The sequence below is a fragment of the Octopus bimaculoides genome, chromosome 5 (genome assembly GCF_001194135.2).
Source record: "Octopus bimaculoides isolate UCB-OBI-ISO-001 chromosome 5, ASM119413v2, whole genome shotgun sequence".
NCBI classification, from domain to species: domain Eukaryota; kingdom Metazoa; phylum Mollusca; class Cephalopoda; order Octopoda; family Octopodidae; genus Octopus; species Octopus bimaculoides.
Window position 1 is genome coordinate 17,490,188 of NC_068985.1, and position 636 is coordinate 17,490,823.

Consider the following 636-nt stretch of genomic DNA (forward strand, 5'->3'; position numbering starts at 1 on the left):
AAACCCTCTCTTAAAAAAAAACAAAAAAACAAAACTGTTAGATTTTCCTCTTATTAAATATTTTCTCCTCCTTTTGATTTTGTTTCCACCTTTTGTTTTCTTTCATATTCCAAAAGGAAGAAAAATAAACTGTCTTTTCCTTCAAGATGAAATATTTTATACTTTCAACCAACAGCCTTATTTTAGAAATACTTTGCTTTGGTGCCAGTGAGTAGAGAGAATGCAAGATGTTGTTGGTATATAACAAGCTACTATTGTTCAAAGGTTTTATATTAAAAAAAAAAAGTGTTCTTGTATTAATAACCCATTGATGCTATATCTGCCAGAATTTCTGGGTCTCTGTGCAGTTCTTCAATCTCTTCTGGATGAACATGTCTGTGTTCTGAGCGTAATGATCGACCTGAACGATTGGACTTGTTACTACTTTTACTAGATTGCGTACTGTTAGAACTGTTAGTATGCTGCAAATTCCGATAACTTGATTGGTTGCCGTGACTTCTGAGCCATGCATGTGCTATTGCTTGGCTTGAGGTCATTCTTTCTTTTGGTTCTAACACAAGTAATCTATCGATGAAATCTTTGGCCATATTTGAGACATGTTTCCATAACTGAAAAGAGAAAAAAAAAAAAAAAAAA

General features: G+C 32.9%; 1 protein-coding gene across 1 annotated transcript in view; it reads right to left on the reverse strand.

Annotated features, from left to right (window-relative positions):
- Nucleotides 1-294: 294 nt before the first annotated feature.
- LOC106868515 (serine/threonine-protein kinase H1 homolog) overlaps nucleotides 295-636 on the reverse strand; it is a 109,030-nt gene continuing 108,688 nt past the window's right edge. The window contains exon 2 of the mRNA XM_014913823.2: nucleotides 295-608. Coding sequence (XP_014769309.1) covers nucleotides 297-608 — 312 coding nt within the window. The 3' untranslated portion in view covers nucleotides 295-296. The remainder of the gene's footprint in view (nucleotides 609-636) is intronic.